This window comes from Leptodactylus fuscus, chromosome 6 (genome assembly GCF_031893055.1).
Source record: "Leptodactylus fuscus isolate aLepFus1 chromosome 6, aLepFus1.hap2, whole genome shotgun sequence".
NCBI lineage: Eukaryota > Metazoa > Chordata > Amphibia > Anura > Leptodactylidae > Leptodactylus > Leptodactylus fuscus.
This window is the reverse complement of record NC_134270.1, coordinates 65,063,782-65,091,242: the sequence shown is the minus strand read 5'-3', so window position 1 is coordinate 65,091,242 and position 27,461 is coordinate 65,063,782. Positions and strand designations below refer to the sequence as shown.

The window sequence follows — 27,461 nt, the reverse complement described above, 5'->3', positions numbered from 1 at the left end:
AAGTTAGGCTATGTTCACGTCTGCGACATTAGACTTGTGCTGTGTGTGTCTGAAATTGTGACCGAAAACTTCAATGGGGTCCCTTGGGAATTTGTTGTTGTCTGGACCTTTTTCTGTTTAATCGGTTCTCCTGGTCTTGCCATGGATTAAGCAACAGCGATGTGAATGCATTCTATTACTGAATATTTTCCTGCAAAACGTTTTATCAATCTGCTGAGGCTAGGTTCACATCTGTGCACAGGTTGCTCGGTGGACCAAAGTAACGGAGAGCTGGACCGCTAAAAGTGGCTACCCACAGATCTCAGACTATAATGGGATCTGTCAGGTTTCCATAGTTTTTATACTGAAACCGTGCATTATTTTTCTCACCAACACGGAGACTCTGCCACAGATGTGAACCTTTTCTCCTGCCCTATAATATTCTACAGATAGGACAGTATTTCCATGGTAATAGACTTGCTTTCCCTGCATTTTCAGTGTCTGTGCAGTGCCTGCTCTGATGCTTCTATTTCTAGGAAGTATTGTCTTTTGCACCAGGTTCTGTACAGTTATGTGATGTAGTGGAAATGAACTTCCCTTGTATTATAAGAGTTCAGTCAATTGAAATGTGAAAATTGCTGTTAAAAGGGACCTTGCAGATCAGTTTGGGTCACTAAATTATCCATAGGTCCTTATGGAGTGGTGGTTTAGAGTCCCAACAACATGGCTAGCACACTAAAAAAGCACATGCCCATATGCATGGAGTCTAAGTGTGCCATTGTTATGTACACAGCAATTCCACCTGTAGAACAGTGAATCCAGCTCTGGATTATAATATGGTATGTAACATAGGATCACTACTAGATAAGTAATAATGTAAACAAGTAACTCTGGCTCTAGAGTAGAATACAGACAGGATCAATACAGAATAAGTAATATACTGTATTTACAGAATGACTCCACTGTTTAATTCCATATATAAACTCCACCGTGGTGTAAGAGGCATTTCTTGTGATATTACTCATGAACATAGATAAGATTTCTGGGAGAATTATCTCAGGCTTTGCTTTTATCTTTCAGATTCCGAGTTATTACACTTGTTTCTAAAGAGGAGAAAGCAACATCTCTCCAGAAACCTCAGGATGGGGGTGAAGACGTTTACTCACAGCTCGCCGGCACACAGCCAGGAGATGTTGGGAAAGTTGAACATGTTACGTAATGATGGACACTTCTGTGATATCACCATCCGGGTCCAAGATAAGATCTTCCGTGCACACAAGGTGGTCCTAGCTGCATGCAGTGAGTTCTTCCGTACCAAGCTGGTGGGTCAAGCAGAAGAGAGTGCACAATGCGTCCTGGATTTACATCATGTCACAGTAACAGGTTTCATCCCTCTCCTGGAATATGCCTACACTGCCACCTTATCCATCAACACAGAAAACATTATAGATGTTCTTGCAGCTGCCAGCTATATGCAGATGTTCAGTGTGGCAAGCACATGCTCAGAATTCATGAAATCCAGTATTTTATGGAACACACAACAAGAGAAGGTGTTGGACACAGGACAGGAAAATGCAGGCAGCAACTTCCGAGACGGCAGCCTCTCACCAGTCTCTTCTGAGTGTAGTGTGGTGGAGAGAACCATTCCCATCTGTCGTGAGTCTAGACGCAAACGTAAAAGCTATATTGTCATGTCACCTGAAAGCCCGTTGAAATGCAGCACACAGACCAGCTCCCCACAAGTGCTAAATCCCACACCTTCTTACACCGAGGTAAGGGGTCAGCCCGTGGACTCGTCTCATGCCTTTCCATGGACTTTCCCCTTCGGCATTGACCGGAGGATTCAGCCAGACAAGATGAAGCAGATAGAATCCAGAACATTAGAACTGCCTGGGCCTTCAGAAGTTGCTAGGAGGGTAACGGATTATGTGCCGTGTGAGAGCACTAAGGTCAGCTCTCCCCTGGTGATGGAAGATGATGTTCGAGTCAAGGTAGAAAGGCTCAGTGATGAGGAGGTGCATGAGGAGGTGTCTCAGCCAGTCAGTGCATCACAGAGCTCCATGAGTGACCAGCAGACTGTACCAGGGAGTGAGCAGGTACAAGAGGATCTGCTGATCAGCCCACAGTCGTCTTCCATAGGTGAGCTCCTAGCCTCTACCTCTTCCCTGCTGATGGCTGTAGTTCTGTGGAAGTTCAGTACAGTATTCATTACATGTTAGATAATACAGTGCATCACTTCCACGATCTCTGACCTTTGGAGAAAACAATCTAATATGCTTATTGTACACTTATTTTATTACACCCAATATCTCTGCTTCCTACAGCTCACAATCTATTTAAGTATGTCGCATACAATATCTCACTCCAGTCGCCCCTGATGCTGGAGCTCACATTTTAATCTATATATATATATATATATATATATATATATATATATATATATATATATATATATTTCGATCACAATCCAATCTCCCGATCACAGACATAACAATGCATCACTCCCTTGACTCTTGACTTAAAAGAAAATGAGGACCGGTGGTCAGCACTGTAGTACTTATGAAAGCTGATTTGTTGGAGAAAAAAAAAGAAGGAATGTGTCTTTTCAATGTTCCTGTATCATCCCTGTGATGTCCCCATGTTTCCGTAGACCTGGGATTGTAGAATATATATGAGCAGAGTATCTGCCATGGCTGCCATTATGTTTTTATTGGGAGACTTGCCTGGCTGCAGATTAAGGATGGGCAATTATGACCCAAATCAAACGATTAATTGGACATTGTAAGGCCCGGTTCACATCTGTGTTCGAGTCTCCGTTCGGGGAGTCTACTTGAGGAACACCCCGAACGGAAACCTATCCACAGAGAAAATTGGTTACCTGGGAAACCCGTGGACCCCATAGACTATAATGGGGTCCGCTCGGTTTCCGCACAAAACATGTGGAAAGAAAAGTGCTGCTTGCCACTGAATTTTGTTTTCAGTTATTCGTATGTATGCAATCCTGACTGGATAGAGTACAGTGAGTGACATATTGATTGTCCAATATCAGTGTGAGACAGGATGGCATGGATGTAAGATAAGCGAAATCATTGATGTGAGCAAGTCCACAACGATTAATTCAGCGGACTTTCAATTTTGGTTATTTTTCACTTAATTACTCCGCCCTACAGCAGATGCCACTGACGTGTAGGACAATGTAGTGTCTCTTAGGGTGTAAATACTGTCTGTGGGTTCTTATCCAGTGCTCTTCTTTACTCTGATGTAGTTTGGGATTTCTTTTACTATAAATATCAGGAAAGGTGTCTGTACAAATATCAGGATGTGAAATAATAATACATTTTATTTGTATCGCCAACATATTCTGTACATATTTTGTACAGACAAAATGAGAGGTAAAGACCAAAGTGATAGACAATAATTCACTAAGGTGAATACCAGGCTGCATAGAAATTTCTGAAGCTACATTATTACCTATAGAAAAGAGCGTTTTTCTGCAGCCAGGACTGATTCTCTTGCCATCTGTACACCTGCTCAGAACAAAGGATGTCTGTGATCTCTACTTATAGTAATTCTGCAAAAACAACCCCATGCAAAACACATGCAAAAAACCTGTGCAGGTGACTGGCTCCAATCTATTATGGCCTGCTATTATGTGGTGTGCATGGAACAATGTTTAGTCATCTTGTCAGCGAGGTCTTAGCAGTTCAGAGGAGTTTAGTTGTTTGACTGGGATGGGGTGACCGAGGGAGCAGACACTATTGCCACCATTGCTCCATATATCAGCAATGTCTATTTCAGTTTCTCTTTAAAGGCAGTCTTAATTCGATATTTAGAACAGGGCTACACGGCGATTTTGGCTGCAACTCTCGTTGCTTGGCCAAAGATCACCATGTCGCCCTGCGACCGCTTCACTCATGTTAGTGAATGGTGTCACATTGTGACCCGAGGGTGCTGCAATTGTAACGTTAAAAAAATATTCAAGCATTATTCAACTTTTTTGTGATGGCCGCGGCACCCTCAAGGTCGCAATGCAGCTCCAGTCACTAACATGAGTGAAGAAGTCACAGGGCGACATGGTTATCTGGTAGTTGTGTGACCAAGTTGTGGCAAAAGATGTCATGTGGCTCTAATTTGAAAGGTTGCCCAGGATAAGCCGTTTTTTGATATGAGACCAGGGAAGGTGAAAAAACAAAGCAAAATCCGTACTCTCCTGTCTCCAGCTTCTTGTTTCTCCAGCCGCAGTCAGGTCCTGTTTTGGCATGACAAGTGAGACTAATCAGCGGCCTAAGTTAAAGGGGTCGGCCGCTTTCAGACCAATATTAAGAGACAAATGTTATTGTTTGTACAATAAAAGGATATACAGTTTTGCAATGTTCTTTCTGTATCATTCTATTTCTGTACCAATCATATGATTAGCACACAGGTAAACAGCTGAGGTCTGATTAATGTGCTGTGACTATAACAAGATGCACCTGTGTGCTCATCACATGACCATGGACCGTATATCACATGACCATGGTCAAAGTTTTATCCACTTGGAGTAAGCAGAGCGCTAGAAAACTGAGGAATTGCTACAGAAAGTATATTGGAAAATTATACAACTTTTTATTATACAAACAATAACATTTGTCTCTCAATATTGGTCTGAAAGTGGACAATTCCTTTAAGGAACTTGAACATCACTCATAAACATCACCTGTGACATCCCCTCTCCATTGGCCACAGCAGCCAAGTGTGGCAGGGACTTGCGCCAAAAGAAAACACAGGAGCGACAGGACTGTAGTGGGAGACACCAGAGAATCGGGGTCAGGTAAGTAAGGGTATTTATTTGTTTGTTTGTTTTTTTTTTGGGGGGGGGCTTATACCTTCCCCACCATATATCAAAAACCAGGGTATCCTGGACAACCCCTTTAATTGTACGTAAATTCTGATAAGTGAGTTCCTAATCTCTTATTTCGCTTATGCCATACATTTTGTGTATAATGTCTGTTTTTCTTCAACTGTACGAGCTGTATATTCTGAATAGAAAGTTTAGTCTCATTAGCAGGTGTAGTTTGTTTTGGGGTGAAACCATGGGGTAACTCAATGTTGCACAGTGGGTCTTCAAAAAAAAAAAAAAAAAAAGTTCAATTCTCCTGATTCCTCTCCTGTTACGTTTCAGCTATTTGCAGCTTTTAGTATGCTGGAAGCCTTGCAGCCCGTCAGCCGGGGGTGGGGCCTCTGCCATCATAGCGTCCCATTGTTAAGGAATGTTCCACAAATAAGAAGCTGTTTTGCCAAGCAAGGAATTATTTCTTTCCTGCCGACCTTTGTACATTTCAGTGAAGTAACTGAATATTTTCCACTTTCCTCATCACTATAACGTGGCTCCTGATGACTACAGACCCCGATTCTTGGCAAGTGCTAAAAGATTTCCACTCATAAATCACTGTCGTTGGGACTAAGAGTGACATCACAAAATGATGTGCAGTGTTATGATAGGGGACAGTTTCCCTACGTTTTCATGCACATTCCAGCCGTGGAAAAACTTGTGTGACCCTCAACCTCCAACTGTGTCACATTAGATGCAATGCAGAGACATTACTGTGCGGATTGTATTCTGTGTATCCTTAGGCCACACACACTCTGGTCATGTGAAAGCTGTAGTCCATAGGAATAACACTGCACTGTTTAGAAATGCTGCAGAAATGTCTCCCCCTATCTTCTTCTTATTGTGTGATGGTCACATGAGAATCATATGAAGGTAGCACAGTACCCAGTGTGTAAGCCGCTCCAGTCTCGCACTTTATTCTGCCGGATGCTGGCTCTGTGTTTAGCAGTATTTTATTACTTAGATTCTGCTCTTTGAATAGGTTTCTTCAGCAGAAATAAACACCAATATGTGTCATTTCTGTCTGTGCCGCCATGATCCTTGAAACAGGGGGCCCAGCTTGAATAGATGAGACCCCTCAGAGAAACTGGAAAAAGGGGTTGCTGGTCAGACTTGCGCTGGGTTCACACCAGTGTCTGGTCTCCGTTATCAGGTTTCCTTCTTCTGCATGGAGAAGATGGAAACCTGTCATGCTGAGTCCAGCCGTGAGTGCCGGTGAGCGTTTTGAGCTCTCCACGGCGAAACCGTTTTTTTTAAACCAGATACAGAGTACTGCATGTCCGACTCTGTGTACGTTTTAAAAAAAAAAACTGTTTCGCCGCGGAGAGCATATAACGCTCACCGGCGCTCACGGCCGGACACTTTTCAAACCCATTTAAATGAATGGGTTTGAAAGATGCCGGTAGGTTTCCGTCTCCTGCCCAGTTTTGTGCAGGAAGCGAAAACGGACTCCCGGGCGCAGATGTGAACGAGCCCTGAAATCTATGCTGAGATTAAAAAATTATATATAGTAAGTATATATTTATTCATATATAATGTAATATAGGGGAAGACTAAATGGAACAAATGCTCTTTTTGTTTTGTTTTGTTTTTTCTTAAAGTGCTACGGAATATGTTGGCGCTATATAAATAAAGTTATTATTATAATTATTGATTTTAAGTGAAACTAGGGCCACAAGGGTCAGAACCTCACAATAGTATACCGTAGTTACATAGTTGTACACCATTCTAATCATACTTCTGTCAGGCCGATTTGGGACACTAAAGCCTGTAATAAAATCATCGGTGTCCACAATAATAATAAAATGGCTTTAAACTTACCCTGCTGCTGTACTCCCCTCCCCTTGCTCTTTACCTACGGCTGGGGTGTACGTCCTCAGCGTCTCTGAAGAACTATGAAGGTGTTGGGAGTACCAGAGTCATCACACACTTCTCTAGGTAAGTATAAAGGTGTTTTTTTGTTTTTTAAATTGTCGTAAAGAAAATCTTTTAGAACAGGACAATTTGGCCCACTAAACTCCAGGTCTATAAAGACCTGTGGATGGCTTAGTGTTCCAAATCAACCCGACAGGATCTCTTTAAGATGGGAATACCCTTTCTTTTGGTAGATTTATGGATGATTTGCTGCGCTATTTTTCCCTTCTGTGATAATGGCAGGGAAGCGAGTGAGCCTAAAGATTTGTGATAATCAGATGATTGATGCAGCTCCTATATTATATCCTCTTCCCTGATTGGCCAATGATAACCAGTGTTCTGTGTCCGCTGTCATCCAGGCTCCATTGATGAGGGTGTCGGGGAGGGTCTACCCACACTCCAGGGGACGGCCAGCAGCAATGTTCATGCAGATGATGATGACAGGTAAGTGGCTCCTTAATAACATAATGATTGCATGATCCCATATACTGTGCCTAAGCCTGGCACTGTTGATGGCATGTCTATGGTACAGAATCGTGCCTAGTACTCACATTGTATATCAAGAACTTAACGAATAAAGCAAATAGTGCAGCCCCAGAGAATAAATCTAAACTCACAGTGTAATACACATCTATCTGATAGCTGAAAAATACATCGAACAGACACTCAGCATTTTTCACAGACCAGTAGGTACACATTCATTGTTAGGGTTATATCTTTATTAGTAGGTCTTTGGAGCGTGGGAGGAAACCAGAGTATCCAGAAGAAACCTATGCAGATACGTGGAGAACATACAAAATCATTGTAGATGTTGTCCTTGAAACTAGGCCTCCAACACTGCAGGGCTACAGTGCTAACCACTGAACCATGCTACCTATTTTGATGTATAGATACAAACCTCCTGTCCCTGAATAGCTGTTTCATTGTCTCTTGAGTCCAATGCTCTTGTTGTCTTTATTAGATTGGAGAATGTCCAGTATCCCTACCAGCTGTACCTGACTCCTTCCACGAGCAGCACAGAGCGACCTAGTCCTAATGGCCCCGACAGACCTTTCCAGTGCCCAACCTGCGGAGTGCGCTTCACTAGGATCCAGAACCTGAAGCAGCACATGCTCATACATTCTGGTTAGTCTGCAGAAGCTGGAGATGGTGCTGTGCGTCTGTCATTTCTTCATTGTATCTGTCAGCACACCATGTGTATAGCTCCCATCTCTGTACAGATGTTTGCTCCAACTGAACAGCTGGTCATAGACATGAGATGGTGGTGAGATCTGCTCATGCATATATATCTATGTACAATTTTACACTATACTTTTATATATTAGGTATGAATTCCTCATGGTTTCCTAGATCTGTGCTTGCTGTCATTCTTTCTGATTACTTCCAGTGGATAAAAATCAGTCTATGGTCATGTGATGGACAGACATGTGCATGGTCATGTGATGGACAGACATGTACATGGTCATGTGATGAGCACACAGGTGCAAAATTGGTTACCAGGCTGATGTCTGATTTTTGTGTTGGGACTGTAGCAAACTGTGCAACTGTGTGTACATCACATGACCATAGACTGTATAATCACATGACCATGGACTGACATTTATCCACTGAAATTCGCAAACCGTGTGACAGCAAGCAGAGATTTAGAAAACCCAGAGGAATTGATATAGAAAGTATATTGGAAAATTGTACAAAGTACAAACAATAACATGTGTCTCAATATTAGTCTGAAAGTGGACAACCCCTTTAAGCAGTCCATGCACATTACATGTGTTTCAGCTGAACCCACCAATTTCAACCCACTTTCCCTGTTCAGTACGCATGCAACGTTTGGCTAAGCCAAGCTTTCATGTGTATTGGGGGAGGGGCTAACTGTTAGTAGTGGGTTGGTTGAGCACTATCTAAAGTGTATTGTGGATTTCTTATGATAGCTTGGTGTATACTCTGATCACACACAAGGACCTGCCACATGGCTGTGTCTTGGGTTGTAGCATGATTGTTGTGCTATAACTGCTTCACCCTTTTTGCATGTGGACATATAACATCAATGATTCAAGCATGTTTCTAACCATTTCACATATAGTATTTGGTAGTAGTTTTGCTTCTCTGGGAAAGTGAAATCAGAAGTCATTTTACTGAAAGGGCATTGCAGTTATCACTTTGTTATAGGTTTATGGCAGCTGTTAGATCACATGTAAACTGTTTGTCTATTTTAGTGTTGATCGCATTCTTTTTTCTTTCCTAGGAATTAAACCTTTTCAGTGTGATCGCTGTGGGAAAAAATTCACCCGGGCTTACTCCTTAAAGATGCATCGGCTGAAACACGAAGGTAAACGCTGTTTCCGGTGCCAGATATGTAGTGCCACATTCACTTCCTTCGGGGAATACAAACACCACATGCGGGTTTCCCGGCACATTATCCGCAAGCCTCGGATATACGAGTGCAAAACATGCGGCGCCATGTTTACCAACTCTGGAAATTTAATCGTGCACCTGAGGAGCCTGAACCACGAAGCGTCAGAGCTAGCAAACTACTTCCAGAGCAGGTGAGGTGCACAGCAAGAAGCCAGCAGACACAAGCTAAATAACTGAATATTCCTCCACACAGCAGCTTCTCCATCCGCAATGGTGGCCTGTTCTTTAGAGATAACAGATCTCTACATGGGCCGGCCTACAGAGCCAAACAGTTAGTAGCGCTCCAGCATCATATATTGATGAGGAGTAGATACTGGTATTATTGATCATGTCCATGGGCACAGATAGCCTCTCTTCGAGGGTCAGCCACATATAAAATCTGAAATTCTTTCAATGAGTTTCTTATTCGTTCCCAAAAAAAGGTTCTGCTTTACAGAACAGTTATTATTAATATATTTATGTATAAGGAGCTTTGTTTTTGGCCTTCAAATTTCAGATCAGAAGTGACACAATCCTGCCAAGTCTGTTAAAGGGGTTGTCCAGTCAAATGACAAAAACCCCACAAACACTGCCTACAATGTTATAAAATAACAAGATGTGGGTTATGGTATTATTTTGTTATGTTGTAAGATGATTAAAAAATCTAGAGCCATACGTATATAATAAGTGTATATATGTACCTTATTTTGAGTTAACCCCCAAGCCAGGCATACTTTGAAGGGGTATCAGTATCTAACAGGTTATCCTGAGTCTCAGTCTGAGATGAGAAACAAAAATCCTTTTTTCTATTTGTATAACAAGTTTGCCCACCCACTTCCATACACACAGAATTGTATAGAATTTGATCCACATGGACATCTTCATGTGTTTTCTTATGTCTGTGGGGTTCAGGCAGAATCAGTATAATCTCTCCCTATAGCTGATATGCAGCTCCCTCTCCCGTCTTGTCATCAACATTTGTTTTACTACCAGAATTCTTGCTTTCTTCTGCTGTATGTCACACATCCAAGTTCTCTGAAGCTCTTAAGGCCAAGTTATTTGTTGGCAAAACCAATGGGATGTAGAACCTTGTTTTCCCTCCCTGGATTGTAAGATTGTGTAAATAAGCTTGTTAGAACTGGCTCTATTCAGGGAAGAGATTAACTAGCAAAATACCCCAGCATTATTATGAGAGGGGGTAAGGTAAGCGAAGAATTTACCTACATCCTGTCCAGTTATCCGAATTACAAGTATTTGCACAGAGACAGATATATGAACTCAGTCTTTAGTTGAGATCTTCTAAATGTCTTCAGATGTCTCTAATCTTGGACCCCAACTGGAAAAATAACAGGGCAGTGCTGACGAACTTAGTGGTTTTCTGCAGTGCAGCTCTAAATGGGGAGTCAATAGATTTCTGAACTCATGGACCCATGGTGTTGTCTTATGACATACAAGATGCTTAGCTGAAGTATTTCAGATTTTACTGCATTTCTCATTATTTGACATTGTAATAAACTCCACCCTGAAGTAAGACTCCATCTCAGCAAGTGGTGGACATGTCTCTTAGAGGGATTTTGTAGCTTCATCTTGCCCATGCAGAACATGTTGACTGTTCTAGGATAGTATAGTTGGCCACGGTTTTATCCCTGTGTAGGTGATGTGTCCTAGAATGATGACCAGGATAATCGTGTAGGAAGAAGCGGGCGAGATGAATTACCTATTTAACATAGCAGTAGTTGTCAACACGGCTCCTTCCTCAGACTCTACTGTCTCTATGAAGTGTGCATTGTCAGTAGCAGTTCTGCTGGAGATTGTCACATAGTAGTGGGTAGTAAAAGTACCACCACTTAGTAACATTGAGAACTGTACTTCCACCATTAATGATCGTTGTTCCCTTTGTTAGGATGATCAGGACACTTTCCTCTTTATATATGAAGGCGATTAAGCTAAAGAAATGCATCTGCAATTGTGAAAGCATTTTTATATATCACAACATGACTAAAAATGCAGGGGAAAAACAAGTGGGAAAACAAGCAGAGCAACAGAGCTTTGGTTTTCACTGCTTTTCTGCATTTTGCTCACTAATCCCACCCCCTCCAACCCAACTTTTAAGTATTTGGTATAATCACTGTTTTCGCAGGTAAAATGAACATGCTGGGTTTTTTCCTGCAATGTGGGGATGGGATTAAATAAAACTTCATTCACTTTGCTGGGATTGTAAAACGCAGCTTTCTTTTTTCTGCTGCAGCAGATAAAAATATGGCGTCAGCCGTTTATATTTTCCTTTTGTGCTGAGGTTAAATCATTTGAAGCTCTAGGCCAAAAGCCTGATGCCGCACTGGTGAAAATTACTGATGACATTGTCTCGCTTTGAATTTCACGTTGCCATAGTACTTTGTGAGGATCCAAGTCACATTACTGTCCAGTTAAGTGATTTAGAGATTGACTCCATTCCTCTCTTCATGGCTGCTTACTCATTTCCTCAGTAATGCAGCCTCAGGCTTTGGGCCTGTAACTTCAAGCACAGAAGGAAATTATTAAATAGAATTTCACATTTTCTTGTGTAATGCAGTTCTTTAGAAAACCATTTCCTTGTGGCGGTTCTCATTCAATCCCGAACCATTTCTATTGTGACTCTTCAGGTGTCCACATTTCTGCATGACCTTGGCCATCCCTTTTATTCCCGTCTTCATCTCCCATTGTCTTGATCTGTCCATTCTCCTTGAGATTCGTGCTGTTATGTTTGCTATAAATCTTGGCAGAGAGGGTAATAAGTGATCGGATGTCAAAAATTACTTGTGTTTTTCCTAGACAACCCCTCCCTCATAGCGTCTCTTCCCTGAAGTTTGTAAGATTGTGACCTTGATTTTGAGAAAAACAGGTGAAGAGCAATAATGTCCTAGCTATAGTGCTGCAAATATTAAGACTGCTTTCCCTTGTCACATGGGCTGATAAATATGCAGGTCAGGCTGGATTCAGATGTCGCTTTTTAGTGGTTTTGCACAAACTTTAGGGTAAGTTCACACAGGTTTTTTAGGTCAGGATTTTGAGTCCGTATTCACTTCAAAATACTGACCAAAAAGTCAGCTCCCATTGATTTCAATTGGAGCCGGTCAGTTCTTTTTTTCTGGGAGCCGTTTATTCCGGCCCCCGGAAAAAAAGAAGCGACATGCTCATTCTTCAGGCCGTTTCGCCTTGCGATTCGGCCTGAAGACACTCCCCCCTCCCGACTAGGCCCATTCATTGAGCCTAATCTGGAGTGGAGTGCGTGACTGGATGCCGGTGCAGTGCATCGGCATTCAGTTATGGCTACCCATTTTTTGATCCGGAACCTGAGGCGGCCTCAGGTTCCAGACCAAAAAACCTCATGTGAACTTAACCTTACTCTTCTGCCACTAAACCACGATGTTTGACTCTCCTCCATGTAATGTTGGTGAGGGGTGGGGTCCATGTGTCTGTTCTAGTGTTATCATGGTAAGATTGTCTGTCTTTTTCTCCCCAGCGATTTCCTAGTCCCGGATTACCTGAGTCAGGAGCAGGAAGAGGCTCTTGGGCAGTATGAGCTGGCAGAACACAGCTTTGAAAGCAACTCCTCTGTCCAAATGCCTGTCATCTCCCAGGTCTCCTCCACTCAGAACTGTGAGAGCACATTCCCACTGGGCTCCCTGAGCGGCCTTGCAGAGAAAGAGGGAGATGAGGAAGAAATGACCGAGCCTGCAAAGGCCACCCCCCTGGAAGAAGCCAGCCGAGATGACACACCCAAAACAGAGGTGGCTTCCATTGCTGTGGAATAGCTGATACCTGGAAATAGCCGCCCTGCGCCCAGACTTCAGCCAACGCATATTTCTTCATTTTTAACCTTTTTTTTTTCTTTTTTTTCCTCCTTGGGAAATACCTGTGTTTGGTCAGTTCTAGTTTCTCTTTTAAATTTCTTTTTATGATGAAAGTAAATGAGGCCCCCTAAGGACAATGCAGGGTGGGCAGTCACATCCACCACAGGAAGATACCTGGAATCCACTGCTTGTCTTTCAATGGGAGGAGCCTTTGCTTTTGTTAATATCTCTGCGATCTTTTCCTGGATTAATCCTTGCACATTGCTGGTTCATGACCTTTTACGACACTACCACACACGTCGCCATTGAGCCGGTGATGCGGCTGCCAGTAGCTCCTTTCCCACCCCTGGCGTCACGTGATCGTCTGATCCATAGAGGCACAGACCCACGGGACAGTCACTGGCGGTGTGTGCATTGCAGCAGGAGTTCTCGGTTCCTGAGAACTACAGAACTTTCTCTTCATCATAGGAAGCTTGAAATTTTTAATGTAATTGTGTTCTATGATTGGAGTGTTTGATTCTTTTTTTTTTTTTTTTGATGTGAGGAGTGACCTGTATTGTCTCGGTGGGACTGTCGCTGCACTGGTACAGACATTTATCTCCATTGTCCAAGCTTAACCTGTGTGTTCATTTTAGAAATTCTCTGACCAAATGTGTTCACCAGCAACGTGAATTGTACAGATCATCTCCTGTTCCATCACCTCTGCGAGAGCTGTATAGACGTTTAGTCTGACCAAACTAATCCTACGGTTCAGCTAAAGTCAGCAAGCACAAGGCATAGACGACCTGCACTAAGCTAAGTTCTGATTGGGTAATATTTAATAGTTTGGCTGCTGTTGCTATAGGTAACGATATGACCCGATTTTTTTTTTCTTTATTTACTAACCTTTTTATTATACCTGGAACTTGTAACTTTACTACTTTATAGGAGTTTATTCTATTATTATTATTATTATTTGTTTTATTTTATTTTAAGCCTTACCAGAGTGGAAGTCCCAGCTTTAGGGCTTTTCTGCTTTACATGGAAATCATGAGACCTGCAGTGTTGGCTGGCATGGCCTGTGTTGTCATTGGTTGGCGACAACTTCTGGCGCGTTTCATATGATGACAGTGAGTAAGGAAAGAATGAGGAATTTCTGCTCAGGGAAAGCCACCAGCAGATAGAAGTTACTGTAATAGTAGAAGATCAGGGCCTGTCATAGGGAGGACAACTTCTTTCTAAACTTCTCAGTTAGCTGAAATGCAGTGTAAATCAATGGCGGTATAAGGCTGCAAGTTCATTTTTTTTGCTCAGAGCAGTTCATACAGCATATAAACATCGTTGGGATGGATGGTACTCCAGTACATACAGCACAGTCTTTGCACCAGTTTGAGCATCCTGTGAATAAAGCACCTGATTTTTCTAAGTGGTAGATGTTACACCAGGGTCAGACCTTAATTAATTAATTAAGCAAAAATGTTAATACATCAATAAATCTTTCCATTGTGTCCTGTGAAATCAGAGAGAAGAGGGCTGGTCACTCATCTCTAGTTGTCATACATGTTTGTACGTAAAACACCTCTATTTCCCAGGCTACATCCTGCTCCTTTCCAGTCTACAATCCTACATAGCTTACCAAACTGGCTCTCAGGTTTGTATTGGAGCAGTGAGGACAATGTTTCCTGTGTTCAGTGTCTGTTCAGACTGCTCCTTTCTCTCCTCTCTTTTTCTGGCAGGGCCTGGAGTGTTTGTGGACTGGTTTCTGCTATTATAAGTAACATGTCAGTGGGTGGGAGGATTTGGCAGACAGGTGAACCTCTTGGATCCTGCAACACCTGGCTATAATGCTAATAAACAACGTGTGGGGTTTGTGCAAATTGACTTGGTTCACATGGTTGGGTGCGGCCCTTTAGCTGTGGGTTTTGCTTTTGTCAATTCTGCAGAGAAGACTGAGTGGAAAATACATTATAAGGAGAAGGATTGCTGCCCCCCTGAGGAGATATGTGTGGTTTGTTGCTGTAGTGATTTACGCTTGCATGCTTGATGGGCAAAACTGTGTCCTGGTAGCAAAGCTGTGTTTAGGTTTCATTATAAAGTTATGCTCACATGTGTCGCTAGGACCACACCATGCATAGCGAGTTTTATAGAAGTAACAGTCTAGGACAGCTACAACAACAACAACAAAACAATCCCTGAATCATGTAAAGTCACAGTGGCTTTTTTATCCAAATTTTAACAATTGTTGAGATATTCCATTTGCTAAGAGTCCATTGTTTGTATCAGGGCTACTCTACTGATCTTAATGGTGAATTCAACACCCTGGAAACCAGTCCTAAGCCAAGCTGAAAATATTAATTAATGCTGACTATAGTAAAAAGTAATGCCTTACTATAAACTTAGACGTAAGCATGTCCCATAAATTGTAGATCTGTTCCTGTAAAGAGAGTCCAGTGTAAGATTCGATCAGTATTGCTGCGTTTTTTATTACAGATTTTGCGATGGTTTTTTGAGGCAAAGGCAGGAGGAGTATAAGTGCTTCCTTCATATTTCCCATTCCTTTTGAGGCCAATCTTGACCTTGGCTGCGAAAAGAAACACTGCAAAATCTGCAAGAAAAATAAGGTTTTCTGAAGTGTATGACATTGGCAAAAGGGATTTGCTAGGAGTTAATTTTTTATGACCTATCCTAAATATCTGATTGGTGCGGACTATCTGTTGATGCATGCATCTGTTCCCATATTGTACAGTGTACAGAGTGGATGGGCAGCATTACTTCTGCTCAGCTCCCATTGACTTCAGTGGGAACAAAGGTGACCATAGTCTCAAAGAAGCACTCCAGTAAAAAGAAAAATTTGTCCTCCAGTTTAAAAATTAGCCTGTGTTGTAGTGTAGTGTAAAATTGTAAAATAATTTATTGACCACTTTATTGTGAAGTTATTTGCTCCCCTCTGGAGCACTGGCCTCTTTTGATACACACATTGTTCTTGAATGGGTCACATGACCCATGTGACCGCTGAAGTCCAATCACAGGCCTCAGTGGTCCCAGATGTCAGTCAGAAGACCTGGACACAGCACAGAGCCGTAAGAGTAATTATTCAGTTCACATCCCCTTTTAAACCACTCCCTATTTACAGTATGAACTGGAACTGCTATTACACCTTGATGTCTCTTCATACCCCAGAATATAATAAGCAGACGCTCAGGGAAGCTGATTACATCATCTCTCCTGGACTCCGGTGTGACTCCTTGCTCTCATCGGGTCAGGGACCACTGAGGCCCAAACACAGGACTCAACAGTCCCTGATGTCAGTTAGAAAACCCGAAGACAGCAGGGAGTCATGCCGGATTCCAGGAGAGATGAGTAACACTGTTTTTCATGTTTAATCACCTCACCAGATGTAAGAACAGTGGAACCGCACAGTTATATATTGGATTGAGGTGCAAGCAGAAAATGGGTCCTCAGACCCTGTCAGTATCCCTGTCAACCATGGAGGCTCCTTGTACGTCACACATTGATCTGGCATGATAAAGGTCATTGGACCGAAACGTCCCTATTTAACATTGGCACATCAACCTATCTTACCTTCACAATAAATGTATTTGTTTATTCATCACTGAATCAAGAGTGTGCAGCAGATAATTTCTTTTTTGGATAATCAGCTCACCAGGGCCTCCACTTATACTCCGGGGTTTGAAGGCATCCGCAGGCTATAATAGCGGTTCATACTGTAAAAAGGGCATGGTTTAAAAAGGGGCATGAGCTAAACAATTGCCGTTAATAGTAATTGAGGTAAAATGCCCTACTTTGCGTTTACTGGTGTGCTTATTTTGGCAGTCACCAACCTAATCTAAAGTTTTTGTCACCCCTTCTGAGCTTCCACATTTGACAATTGTAAGGGCTTGTTCACGCGCGGTCGCGGCTTCCCCCTCCGGAGTCGGCAGCATCATGCCGCTAGCGGAAAAAAGAACGCTAGTGGTCTCCATAGACCACCATTGTATGCAGGCAGATTTTGAGGTGAAATCCGCCTCCTTGCCCCCGTGTAAACTAGCCCTTAGTGTCCAGTTTCTGGTAGTTACAGCATGTTGTCACTTTCAGGAAATATTCTTGTATGAATGGTATATGCACAGACCTGGCTCTGCTCAGTCACAGGTACTTTGTATATATGTATATTAAGCACTTTCACATAGAAGGTACTATAATGTAGAGCTCCTGTAACTGCTTGCACCATTCACTAACTACAAGTGAATGTTGCATAACATTGCAGACAATCTTTCAGTGGCGAGATCGGCCAGGCACCACTAATTCAGAGATAAGTTATATAGACTAAAAGGAAAAAAAAGACTTCTAATAGTAACAAACCATTTTTCCCAGGTACAACTCCACAAATACCTCTTAATCCATTGCCTTTTTTTTACAGCATTGGACTAGTGTTTTAACTTTAGTGTACTTTAATGTTACAGTGCTATTAAACTGACATGTTCTGTCTTTCTGTCAAAAGAATATAGATAAAGCTGTATAAATAGACCCTTAGACATTTCTGGGTTTTATAGCAGCTGTGTCAGCCATTTCAAAGACGGCCATGACACAATATGTGAAATAAGTCTCTTCTGTGGACTTGACGCTATTCATGGACGTTGTGTGAATAAGGCCTTCTACTGATCAAAAATACAGAACACTTTCAGTTATTGAAAGAAACAATGCAGATGTGTAATAGTACTGTGAGAGTTGGCGCTGGCACACAAGGTACCTGATGATATGTGCTGATATCTAGCTGAGATCAGTCAATGCTTCACTTAGACTGTGTTTACACAGTGCAGTTTTTAGCTGGAGTTGTGCCTAGCACATTACAATGTATTTCACTTGTATGCTAACAACCAGTATAGTACAATAGAGGTTTTCAGTTTAATATAGGTGACATGTATAGTAAACATTTGCTACTCATAACTGCAAATAAAAAACGTGCAGTTCTTCAGTAAAAAAAAAGTGCTATGTAAACCCAACCTAAAAAAAATCACTGATTTCAAACAAATGTGTGTATATTAGAAAGTGTCATTTGTCCCTCTGTGAACTATCTGCCCAAAAAAAATGTGTTTATTTTTTTTGGGCAGATAGTGTCATTTGTTCCTCTGTGAACTTTCTAGTAAACCCAACCTAAGTGGCAAAAATGAATTGGAATAAATGGTAAAAATATACTATGCAAGTAAAAAGGCATGCAGTTTTTAATGAAAAAAAAATATCATACTCTCCTTTTCCTGGTGCTCTGGTGCCTCTCTGTGCAGTCTTTTCCTGCAGCTCCATTGTTGTCGTCCAGCGGAGGACAATCAGCCCCCCCCCCCCTCTTCAAATATAAAAATAATTTATTTGCCCAGAGCAGCTAGGACACTATGTATCCAAATCCGTGAAATATCCAGGCTTCATCATCCATAGAGCCATAGATTTCAGCAAATAGTGGACTGATTGTACATCAGAGTCTAACTCGATTGCAGTAGGTAACCGAAGCATCTCTCATGAGATCAAGCTGCGTTCATTCCTTCCTTCTTAAGAAAAACCCTTTAAAACAGCACAATATGAACGATTGCACAATCACCCTCCCTGTAAACACAGCTCCCAGCATATCATGTATTTATATGGACCTCCCTTATAAAACATCTGCATAGGTAAGGATAGTGGGTACCAACAATGTGATGGAACTAGGCCTGTTTCTGAAATCGAGCAATGACTCAACCACAGTATTCAGATCACATGTAGCGTCATTATATAGATCTATGACAGAGGGTAAAATGGCTGCAACATGCCCATCAGGTGCTCTCCTCCACCAGAATGCTCTACTGCGTGCTAAAGACAAGTGCAAGCTCTGCACAACACTGGTTCTTGTTATAACGGTTCCTGCTCAGTATTACATATATCCATCATTAGGCGCCTTATCCAGCTGCATGTATACAGCATCACAAGGGCCCAAAAGGATCTGATGGTTCTGTCTTCAGTTATAACAGTAAAAGACAATACATGCGGTTAAAGATCTTCACCTGTCTGTTGTATTCAGGGTACACCGGTGTCCCATCCAATGTGCAGAATATAGGCAGCAGTAGTTATGTGTCCCTGAATAGTATGGTGGTGTAAATTGCCATTGACTTACACCAGCCCTCCACCTCCTGGTTTGATTTGGCTCAGCAGGGTTCACGGTCATTGTGCCAACCACTTCTCTGCCTAGGCTGGAAAATATTTATATATGGCTGTGTTACTGTCTATATGGGTTCTGGCGCCTCCATCCACCCAGCACTATTCTCAATGTTATCCATCTACAGGTTTCCTCCCCTCAAACTCATGTAAGAAGTTGCATCCTGCCTTCAAGCTGTTTGCACACAGCACCCTGCGATCAGGAGGTTGGGTGCTGGGACATAACACTGGGGTGCGCTCTGTACCAACCCCCTGCTTTCTAAACATTAGAAATTCCCTTCTACTTGGTGATCTGTCCTAATATGTTGTACACAATTCAGTTGTAGGGTCCCTCTCCCCCAAACGTATCTTACACCTAGCATGTATATTAACCTGTTGGCGAGGATTGCTTTCTTTTTGTTTTAAATATATACAATGTTTAAAGAGAATTGACACATTTTATATACTTGTATCTGGCTTTTAACATTTTTATAGTACCCCATTGTTCTTGGTGGCGACAATATCTATTTTTGTGCCCATTTTTGGAAAACAAGTGCCGTTTTGGAAATGTTACAATTATTTCTACAGTTCTTGTATTCAATGTGAAGGTCACGGTTGTTTAATTTTGTTGTCCTTTTTCTTTTCTGATATGTTTTTTGAGCCCGTAGCTGTACGCTTTTGATGTTTCCCAATGTCTAAGAGGGGGCAGAGCCAAACCGTAAGATCCTACCAATTGTCAAGTAGCAATTGTGGCCCCTGGAGGGAACCATTTACCAATTTAACATAGGGTTAAAAGGCCATGACCCTCGCACCCCCCAACTAGGAGAGACTGTGCACAGTCAAATTAGGCCTCCATGAAATCACTTACTGCAAATCTGACACATGGAACATGCAGTCTGATACAATGATGGCTGTATATCACGGAGTAGGACCAACACCTTGACTTATCTGCATATACAAAGAAGAGATATAAATGAATAAAATACAAATTATACTGAATCTTTTGCCACAAAACTATATATCAATATAACTTCTTTTCTGCTTGCATGTCAGACTGTATTTTCCATGTAACATGTTCCGTTTAATATTGGAGATGCAATTGTATCATTTGCACCTACTAAGAAAAATGTAATTTTAGGTGCTGTCACACACGTCCCCTCATAACTGGCTTTTTTGGAAGGCATCATACCTTTGTCTCTCCAGAAAAGAACATGCTGTTGTCAGATGAGGGTTGACACTTGTAATAGTTTTATATACAGTGTGATCTCATTTTAAGGAGCCTCTTTTGTCCTTTTGTGTTTTCTGAAGTTTTTGAGGGCGATTTACCAAGACTTGTGTATTGTACAGGTACACCTGCTTGGTATAGATTTCAGGTATCATTTGTGCCACAAAACTGGCATAAATGATGATACATCTTGCAGGGCTGCTGACCCATACCATGTCCCCTTTTCGGAAAGTGGTTAGGGCAGTGTCGATACTTGTGACAATTATTGTGACAACGTTTAAAAAGTTGCAACCCCAACATTTTTAACTTTTTTTCCCCCCTGCAAAAGAGGTGTATGGGTTTAGTGAACGTGCCCCATTATTTAGTGTGATTTTCTTGTCTAGCCTGCACAGCCCGAGAGGACACTAGAAAAGAAGCTAAACAGGAAAATTACTGTTTCTAGATTGACTGTCCCCTTTTAATGGAATTAAAATTCACCCACTGGATCTGTTTTCTAGATACTAAATGTATTACTATGTGGAATTCTAGAAAAAGTAGGTGGCACAGTCTCCATTAAAACATGTATCACTTTGTCATTTCTCCATTTTTCTAGGGGAAAAAAAAGCTGGCTCCAGATCATCAGATACACAAAGCACAAACACAAACCTTTTCAAGATATACCAGAGAGGAGGAGATGAAGTTGGGGAGGGGGTAGACGTTGAGATTGGGCATCACCTCTTAATCGTTCATAGGTCATTCAGATAGTATAGATGTTTCCCACTGTAGAGTAAACCGAGATTGGTGGGATAGTGCGCTTGGCTCTGCCCCTCTTGTGTAATGTATATACTCTGTATAGCTACTTGGAATCTAAGCTTGTGGGATATACGAGGAGTAAGTGTTGGCTACATTTTGCCTGGTTGTTTAATCATAAAAATAAAAGGAGAAAAAAAAAAAAAAAAAACCTTGTATGAAAACACAGAAAGGATTTCAGTTCTCGCCCGAAGCCGTCATAGGTCAAATTAAGGACAAAAAAATAAGTTAGTTTTGAGTGTCTTTGGATAGAAACCTGATGATGATGCGAAGATTTTTCATTAAAATATATTATTATTAATGTTTTCTGCTTGTGCCTGCTTCTTCTTTGTGGAGAGACGATGCTGTTCCAGAGTCCTGACACCTACCTGACTGTGAGGGGCAGTGACAACCCCTGGAAAATGGTTCTCGCTTTATCCTCCATTCTCATGGTTGTTACCTGCTTTTTCCAGGCTGCTAAATAGCAAATGTACAATCCAAAAGGTCAGTGCTGTAGGCAGAATAGCCATTATTTCTTCAGTACAAGTGCCATTACCCTTACTGCACCCTTATCTCTGCACACATCAGCTTATTTCAGGGTTTATGCAGCTTTTACAGAAACAAACTTATGGCAGACAAAGCCAAATACAATTTCAGCTCTGGTCTTCAGACTGATTCTTGGTAATTACAGTCTTGTTCATGGTCCTGGTCATCATATCTGAGACTTCAGTTCTTACCATCATTGCCTGCACCATGTATAACACAGAAGGTCTGTACTGGATGCATAGATGCTGCAGCTGCTCGTGAAGAATTGCACACACCCCAGTAATCTTACCTGTAGCAGCCTGCAGCTCAGAGTCAGGTGATCCCACAGATTACTGTGCCATGTACCCACAGCGTTCACACCTCCCTCTGGACATGTACTTCTCTAGAAGTACACCTGTAGCTTCACTTCCTAGAACAAACCACACATACAACTTGGCTGCACACTACAATTATATCTACCACCCTGGAGCACTGCATGAAGACACTTGCTGCCTCCTGGCTTCTGACTGAGTGCTGATACAAATCTTTACCTGTGAAGTCATGAGGTTCAGATATAAATACATTGCACAGGAGTGATGCAAGCTGTTGTGAGGTATGCTACACAGTATGGTCACTAAACTTGAGTCATGTGGGTTGGTGCCCAGCTTTTCTAATCCTTGAAGGATATACACCTAGATATGTCTTCAGTTGGCCCTGCTGAAAGCTGGGTGATAACCCCTGTAGAAATGTAGAAATCTGGATTTCCAGAATCTGATACAGTTCAATAGAACTGGACATACGGTGACTTCAGAACTTTTTCCTGAGGTTTTCTTAATTTTAGAATAACCAATCCATCAAGAACAACATATTGATAGTTTCCAAGGAGCAACCAGTGAAATGCACATTGAAATCTCCACATTTGGAATTCATGTGAAATTATTCTGAATTCGGTTATATGCAAGAAGTTAGAGTGATAGATGTTCAGCAGTGCCTGCACATGTATGACTGGTGAGCCGTGTGTAAGGCCATATTGAGTTTTGTTGGAACAAGCTGGACAGGACAACGGTGGAAAACAGGTATGTTTTTATTATTATTATTATTATTATTATTATTATTATTGTCTTACTTCCCCAGCCTCCTTGAAAAAACCTGAAATTCTTGGACAAGCCCTTTAAGCTGGTATTGAATAAGTTGTCCTGGGAAATATTGCTACTGGTTATGAATCTAAGATTTCCCTGTGTGTTGGTGTTAAAGGCTCTGTAGAGCTCCCTGTAGCTGCTTGAAATTCACTAGAAATAGCAAGGGAGGTCTTCGCACAAAGAAGTCTCACAATGGCCTCTACAAGGAATCTCCATGGAGAAGTGTCCTACTGTCCGAGCATCCAGACTCCATACACAGTAGAACATGCCAGCCCTGACCCCACTGTAATAGGGTTATGTCCTGAAATCAGTAACTAAAACCATGGACTTTAATTGGATCGGCCTGGACAATATACACAATCTCTCTATAAAATCTATATGTTATAGCCAGCAAAACCGAGGGTTAAGATTTGGAGGGAACAATCACAGTGTGATAAATGTCTTGAAGCTTTATAATAAGATGCAGACATAGGAACAGCATAGTCCAAAGTGCTGTACAATTGTGGCCCCAGTGTTCTAGAGTTACAGAAACTCCTTAGATCAACATTCAAAGGAAGGTAAAATCTGTTTGTCTTGTGTACAATGCTGGAAAAGCTGTAGACACTGAGGTACCTCATTCCGAGACCCAGATCACCACTATAATATAGTCATAGCATTAGTTAGCATATAATATTATGTTATAGCAGTAGTTTTATTGACCCTCCTCCTTCCTTCCCACACACACAGGTTGGTATAAACCATCTAGGGGCGTTAGATCGCCATAGGAAAGTCTAGCTCTATAGATAGTAACATTTGGTTTGTTACCTCAGTATTTCACTCTGGTTGCAAACTGCTATATGGGTACATGGTGGGCTCAGGATGGAAAGAGCGCTATTTAGCTTCTGACGGGCAGATTTTGCTGCAATGGTTTTCAAGTGCCATTTGCAGAGACCCTAAAGTAACAGTACAAAGGAAATCTCTCAAAAGTGACCCCATTTTAGAAATTACACCTCTCACGGGATATTATCATTTTGAACCTAAAAGTGCTTCTCAAAAATTATTGTACAAAGAGAAAATTGAAATTTTTTAAGAAGTATGTCATTTTAGTGCCCAATACATTGCACCCACTGTGTATTATCAAAGACATGCACTCCTAAAACTATTAAATGGGCCATCTCTGGTGATCAAAAAAGTTATAGATGTGGGTGTAAATTGCTGCTTGGGCACACAACAGAGCTCAGATTTAGAGGGATTTTGTGGATGCCATGTTGTTTCTGCATAGCCATGGAGGTTCCAGTAAGTCACCCTATTTTGTATGTGCAATTATAGGGTCTCTGCAACTGTGACCTGGTGTCCAAAAACCAACAATTTAAATCTGCCCAATTCAACAAGGACTAAAATCCAGCAACTCTCCGAGGTCGCGGTACAAAATAATTTTTAATCCATTATATTAAAAAAGATGAAGTAACAACAATAAACAAAAAAGAAGAAAAAAAAAACGCTATAAAAGTATATTGTAGCTTACGTGTTTCGAGGCTGTCAGTCTCTTACTCAGAGCTAACTAACATACTGACATTTTCTTCTTAAATACCCCGGAATTCATTAAAGACTGTTAACCCTTCATTGAACAGTTATCGCTCAAACAGAATAGAAACGCCCATCTATGATCCAACACTTAACATATTTCAAAACTATTTACAAAATATACAATAAAAATACAAATACATACCATAAATGTACTGTAGTTCAATAAATTTACTATTAAACAGTGTTTTTATATATGTCCGTGCTGACGGCTTGCAATATCTTACTAAAAAACTCAATTAATAGAATCACATGACTATTAGAGATGAGCGAATACTATTCGAAACAGTCGTTTCAAATAGAAATGAATGGAAGCGCGCGTATCCCATTGAAAACAATAGGGAAAAAAGCCTCCCATTGATTTCAATGGGTAGCGCTTGTATGCTGGCACCCATTCAAGTCAATGGGAGCTGGTTTTTACGCGCTCATTCTGAATGACTTTTAACGTTCAGAATGAGTGGAGTGTAACTCCATGTGAAGGCTTCCTTATACTCACCTTGTCCCATTCCACTGCTGTTCTATTTGCTGTCTCTGGTTCCGGTGGCTTAAGGGAGTTGCAGGCACAATTTAAGTGACATTACTACATCATTCCTATAGCGCCCGGAGCAGAGAAAGGGGGAAAATGGTGAAGTAGGAAGTGTACGGCTCCCTGCTTCAACATACCTCCCACCGACCTGGGGCTGTCTTGCTTAAACTGGGACGGATGGGCCATCTACATGAGTTTTTTAGTGTTCTTTTCCAGCACTAGAAATTGAAAAGCAAGTGAATGAGCCTGAGGGCGCTGTCTCACTCCTTCCTCCCATTCACTCCTCCCATTACTTTGTAATAAACTAACCTTGGCTAGGAATGTGACCTACATAAATTAGTTTCATGTAAATGATCAGTTCATTTTTAACTAATAGTTCACAAAATATCCATCATTAGATGCAACCGTCATTATTGATGGGATCATCTAAGGGTTTCAACGGCCACAAACTATATTTTGCAGCCATTAGAGCAGGGGTCCTCAAACTGCGGCCCACGGGCCACATGCGGCCCGCCAAGCACTTCTGTCTGGCCCAGCTGACAACGCCGGCAGGCGTGCAGTTAAAATGAAGCTCCTGGGAAGCTCTGGCCGGGCCATGGAGCGCACTTCACTTTACCTATTGGAGGGCACCGCTCCCAATGTCTGTGCGACCTGCTCTGCCTCCGGCCCACTGTTTAAAAAGTTTGAGGACCTCTGCATTAGAGAGTAATGTCAGCTGATGTACTATTATGAACTATTGTGTCCATGATGTACTAATTGCAATAGTACATCCCGGGGAGTGAAATAGTAAAGCCAGGTTCACACAGGGTTTTTTGGTCCGGAAACTGAGGCGGAGGCCGCCTCAGTTTCCGGACCAAAAAACAAGTAGCTGCGACTAAATGCCGGTGCATTGCACTGGCATCTAGTCGTGCACTTTGCTCCGGATTAGGCCCAATGAATGGGCCTAGTTGGGAGTGTCTTCAGGCGGATTCGCCTCACGAAAGAATGAGCATGTCGGAACAAACGGCTCCCGGAAAAAAGAACTGACCAGCTCCCATTGAACTCATGTGAACACCGCCATAGAAAGCTTTTTTTAAAAAAAAAAATATTAAAAATTAATAACTGTCATTTTTATTAAAGTTTTCAATATAATAAACAAAATGAGAGTACAAAACATCGTAAGATAAAGGCAATAAAATGGAAAAACAATAAAAAAAAGAGCATAAGAGGTGAAACACAGAGACAAGGACAGACGAACAGAGGAAAACAGGAAATGAAGAAGGAGAGAAGGGAGGGAGGTCAGAGATCCAGCAGCATACAATAAGTATCCCATGGGGACAGATCGAGTCAAAGGTCACTACCGTGTTGTTTAAACTAGCTGTCAGGGCAATGAATTCAGTATTGGATGGGGAGTGACTGATTTAAAACTAGCTAGTTATGGTGAGTTTGGAGACCTTCACCCCTTTCTTTGAGCCATATGTGAGCATGAACAGATGATCTGTTTTCCATAAGGTCTCAGTTCAAGTATAAGAAGTACTTCAGACCCCATCTCATGTCTAGCACCATTCCTGTCTTGAGGTAGACTTGACTTAGAAGAAGGGTAGGACTATTTCCTGATTTATATCGGCAAAGGATGAACATTTTAGGCCTAAATAAACACATGATCCTCAACAATGTCTCAGCACCCTAGCTATGGTAAGTTTGGAGGCATTCGCCCCTTTCTTTGAACTATATGGGTGCTCCGAAGTAGGTCCAGTACAGAAGGCTGAGAAGACCATTTTCAAAAAACTTTACCTTTGGTTCCTTGGCAGCTAAAGCCTGTATCTCGCTGATCCATTTAGTTAAAGTAATTCCTACTAGGGAAACCGCCTTTTCTCACAGGAAGGTCAATCTGCCCCTGGTAGTAGATCAAAGGCATGCTTACTAGAGATGAGCGAGTACTGTTCGGATCAGCCAATCCGAACAGCACGCTTGCATAGAAATGAATGGACATAGCCGGCACGCGGGGGGTTAAGCGGCCAGCCGACGTCAAAGCGGAAGTACCAGGTGCATCCATTAATTTCTATGGAGCGTGCTGTTCGGATCGGCTGAGCCGAACAGTACTCGCTCATCTCTAATGCTTACATAATGTGCTTAAATTCAGATGCAATTCTCATCTTGGACAAGTGTTAAAGGGAGTCTGTCAGCAATAAATTGGTTATGAACATAGCCACAATACCTAGTACTTGTAGTGGTGTTTCCAGATATGCCCCTGTTATTAAGCTTTGGATCCCCATTTTCATGTAAATTGTCATGTTATACACATGCATATATGGTGGAAGGGCTTTTCCTGGGAATCTAGAGCTGAGACCAAAGTCCAAGCAAGCTATAAGCATTTGTCCCTCATTTGTATCATGAAAATGGGGCTGCGATTAGGTTTATAACCATTATACTGCTAACAGACTTCCTGTAAGTCTGGCAGGTAAGGCCCGTTTCATATCCGCGTTCGGTATTCTCATTTGGGGAGTCCGCTTGGGGAACCCCCTGAACGGAATAACGCACACATTAAAAAGCCGTGAGCAATGAAAGCACACGGACCCCATAAACTATAATGGGGTCCTTTTGGTTTCGG

General features: G+C 41.8%; 1 protein-coding gene across 2 annotated transcripts in view; it reads left to right on the top strand.

Moving 5' to 3' along the window:
* The window catches only part of ZBTB44 (zinc finger and BTB domain containing 44), a 41,668-nt gene extending 20,223 nt beyond the window's left edge, over positions 1 to 21,445 (top strand). Inside the window, exons 2-6 of one of the 2 annotated variants that reach the window (XM_075280144.1) lie at positions 1,060 to 2,118; positions 7,123 to 7,207; positions 7,725 to 7,888; positions 9,009 to 9,309; positions 12,660 to 21,445. In XM_075280144.1, coding sequence (XP_075136245.1) covers positions 1,122 to 2,118; positions 7,123 to 7,207; positions 7,725 to 7,888; positions 9,009 to 9,309; positions 12,660 to 12,951 — 1,839 coding nt within the window. In that variant the 5' untranslated portion in view covers positions 1,060 to 1,121 and the 3' untranslated portion in view covers positions 12,952 to 21,445. The remainder of the gene's footprint in view (positions 1 to 1,059; positions 2,119 to 7,122; positions 7,208 to 7,724; positions 7,889 to 9,008; positions 9,310 to 12,659) is intronic. The other variant, XM_075280145.1, reaches the window with a different exon arrangement.
* The last annotated feature ends 6,016 nt before the right edge of the window (positions 21,446 to 27,461 follow it).